The following is a 2,688-nucleotide window of genomic DNA, read 5'->3' as shown; positions in this document are numbered from 1 at the left end:
TTCAGAAGGCGGGCCTTCATTTGATACAGGAACTATTCGAGCCGTTCATGCCAGACTGGGGAGAGAGGTGTTGTAATAATGTATAATATGTGAAAAATAATGTGTTTTTCGAACAACCTAGTATGAGAGCCTGTTCTAGTACACCCCCAAAACAAAATCAAGACTTTGTAAAAGAGCATAATAGGACCCCTTTAAAATTAGAAAAACTTGCAAAAAATTTTGTAGGTGAATAATAAACTTTAAAGGGTTAGTTCACTCAAAAATGAAAATTCTGTCATTAATTACTTACCCTCATGTTGTTCCAAACCCATAAGACCTTCATTCATTTTCGGATCACAAATTAAGATATTTTTGATGAAATCTGAGCGCTTTCTAACCCTGCACAGACAGCAACGCAACTACCACATTCAAGACCCAGAAAGGTAGTAAGGACATCGTTAAAATAGTCTATCTGACATCAGTGGTTCAACCTTAATTTTATGGAGCTATGAGAATACTTTTTGTGAGCAAAGAAAACAAGAATAACAACTTTATTCAACAATTCTTGCAGGATCAGAAAGCTCTCGGATTTGATCAAAAATATCTTGATTTGTGTTCCGAAGATGAACAAAGGTCTTACGGATTTGGAAAGACATGAGGGTGAGTAATTAATGACAGAATTTTCATTTTTGGGTGAACTATCCCTTTAAATTGTAAAAAAAGATTTCTCAATATTACAATTTTTACTGTATTTTTGATCAAATAAATGCAGCCTGGGTGAGCATAAAAGAGTTCGTTCAAAAAAACATTAAACAAACTGCATGTATTTATGTTTCTGCATAGATTTTTCTAGACCAGATGGACCTTGTTTTTATTTGTAAATATTTCTTGCGATCGTTTCATCTGCTGCACATTAAACACACAGACCTGTCCTGAGGAAGCCAGCAGGTTGATGGTGGTCAGGAGCATCCAGCCCCGGCTTGCCTCCTCGCTCTGATTTACCTCCAGAAACTGCACAATGGCTCTGCTGGCCGCCTCTGTGGGAGGAGCACACACACACAAACAGAATCACTGATGCGTTTAACAGTCTGTGCATGTGGATCAAATCAGTTTTCACACGTCATTTTGTGTGTGACTGGCCTCATCTGGGGAAGGACGCTGAGTCAATTAGAGGTGATGACATGCAGGCGGTTTCGTTTCTCATTCATCCATTGCTACCTCTTTTTGAGATGCAATATCTTGACACCCCAGTGAATTCACAAAGGATAAGATTTACTCAGAAGAATGATATTTTCTGCTCCAATGAAAATGCAATCATATAATGACATTTTGAAATCCATTGTTATTAAAAATACAATAAATCTCACATACAGAATAAATACAGTATTACTAACATTATACATAATGCTTTTCATTGTATAAGTATTATGAATATAGTTTGAAAACAAAACGAAGTTTTAAAACATAATAGATGGTATAAAAAGCTGCTAAAATGCTTAAGCACTTACTCCTCATTGTATCATGAGATGCTCAATCTGGTGTTTGTGGATCTATGCAGCATATGCTGTCACGGTAGATTACATCACCAAAAATAAACATTACTGTACATCATGTGCCAAGACAAGCTGCCAACACACAGTGTGCGGACAGCAGAGTAACTCAGAGACCATAAAGCCCAGATTGAGTGTTCCTCAGTAATAAAAGCAAGAACACATAGGTATAAACATAGGTTATGTCTATGCTATGTCTATACAAACTTATTAATAAATAGAGGATACAAATTATATTAAATCACTTTAAAAAATAATAAAAATAACATTTTACTTGTGTAATGGGCCAATCTTACAGTTAATTAATACATTAAAATGAGAGGAAAAATAGGTGAGATTTGTTTTAATCTATCGGGAATTGAATGGATTGAACAAATTAGGCATTACATATCAGAAAGTAGCCAGACAAAAAGAAAGAAAACAAAGTTTAGCAAATAAAAGTGTGGTCGAATTTCAACCTTCAAAAATAATTGATTCTGTAATGACTTTTAATTTATCACGCCAACACATTTTTTTCAGACTTTTTGAGTTTTCTTACAATTAAATAGATTGGATCAGGTCTGTGTAATACATACTTGCATGTTAACAGAATACCCAGGACATTCGAGTAGTTTGAAGTACCTGTTGATTTATTGGACGCTCTCCGTCTGATCTCAGTCACCATCAGCCTGGACACTTGAGTGGTGAACTGCAGCAGGTCTGAAAACTTCTCATTCATCGTGTTTGGTGGAGCATTCCCAAACACCTGTCACACACACAAAAACACCATTTACAGAGCTCAAACAACCTTCTTTTCATGTAGACCTTTTTTTTCCCTCTACAAACATGGGGACCTGTTGAGTTAAAGGAGACATATTATGCCCCTTTTTACAATATGTAATATAAGTCTCTGGTGTCCCCAGAATGTGTCTGTGAAGTTTCAGCTCAAAATACTCCACAGATCATTTATTATATCATTTTGAAAATGCCTATTTTGAGTGGAAGCAGAAACACGCTGTTTTTCGGGCCTGTCTCTTTAAATGCAAATGAGCTGCTGCTCCCCGCCCCCTTTTCCAGAATAGAGCTGCGCCATTACAGCTCGTATCTGCTAAAAAAAAACATCTGTTTTGGTTCTGATTATCATGCTTATCGCACTGAAATCATGCGTTTTAAACCATAT

General features: G+C 36.2%; 1 protein-coding gene across 1 annotated transcript in view; it reads right to left on the bottom strand.

The window, feature by feature from the left end:
- Positions 1 to 2,688, bottom strand: part of wdfy3 (WD repeat and FYVE domain containing 3) — a 75,676-nt gene that overhangs the window by 63,882 nt on the left and 9,106 nt on the right. Inside the window, exons 3-4 of the mRNA XM_016477539.1 lie at positions 2,151 to 2,274; positions 907 to 1,016 (exon numbers count right to left, since the gene is read on the bottom strand). Of these exons, the coding sequence (XP_016333025.1) occupies positions 907 to 1,016; positions 2,151 to 2,274 (234 nt within the window). The remainder of the gene's footprint in view (positions 1 to 906; positions 1,017 to 2,150; positions 2,275 to 2,688) is intronic.

This window comes from Sinocyclocheilus anshuiensis, unplaced genomic scaffold (assembly GCF_001515605.1).
Source record: "Sinocyclocheilus anshuiensis isolate Anshui unplaced genomic scaffold, SAMN03320099.WGS_v1.1 scaffold697, whole genome shotgun sequence".
In the NCBI taxonomy this organism is placed as follows: Eukaryota; Metazoa; Chordata; class Actinopteri; order Cypriniformes; family Cyprinidae; genus Sinocyclocheilus; species Sinocyclocheilus anshuiensis.
Note: the sequence above shows the minus strand (reverse complement) of the source record. Positions and strands in the feature narration are given on the sequence as shown.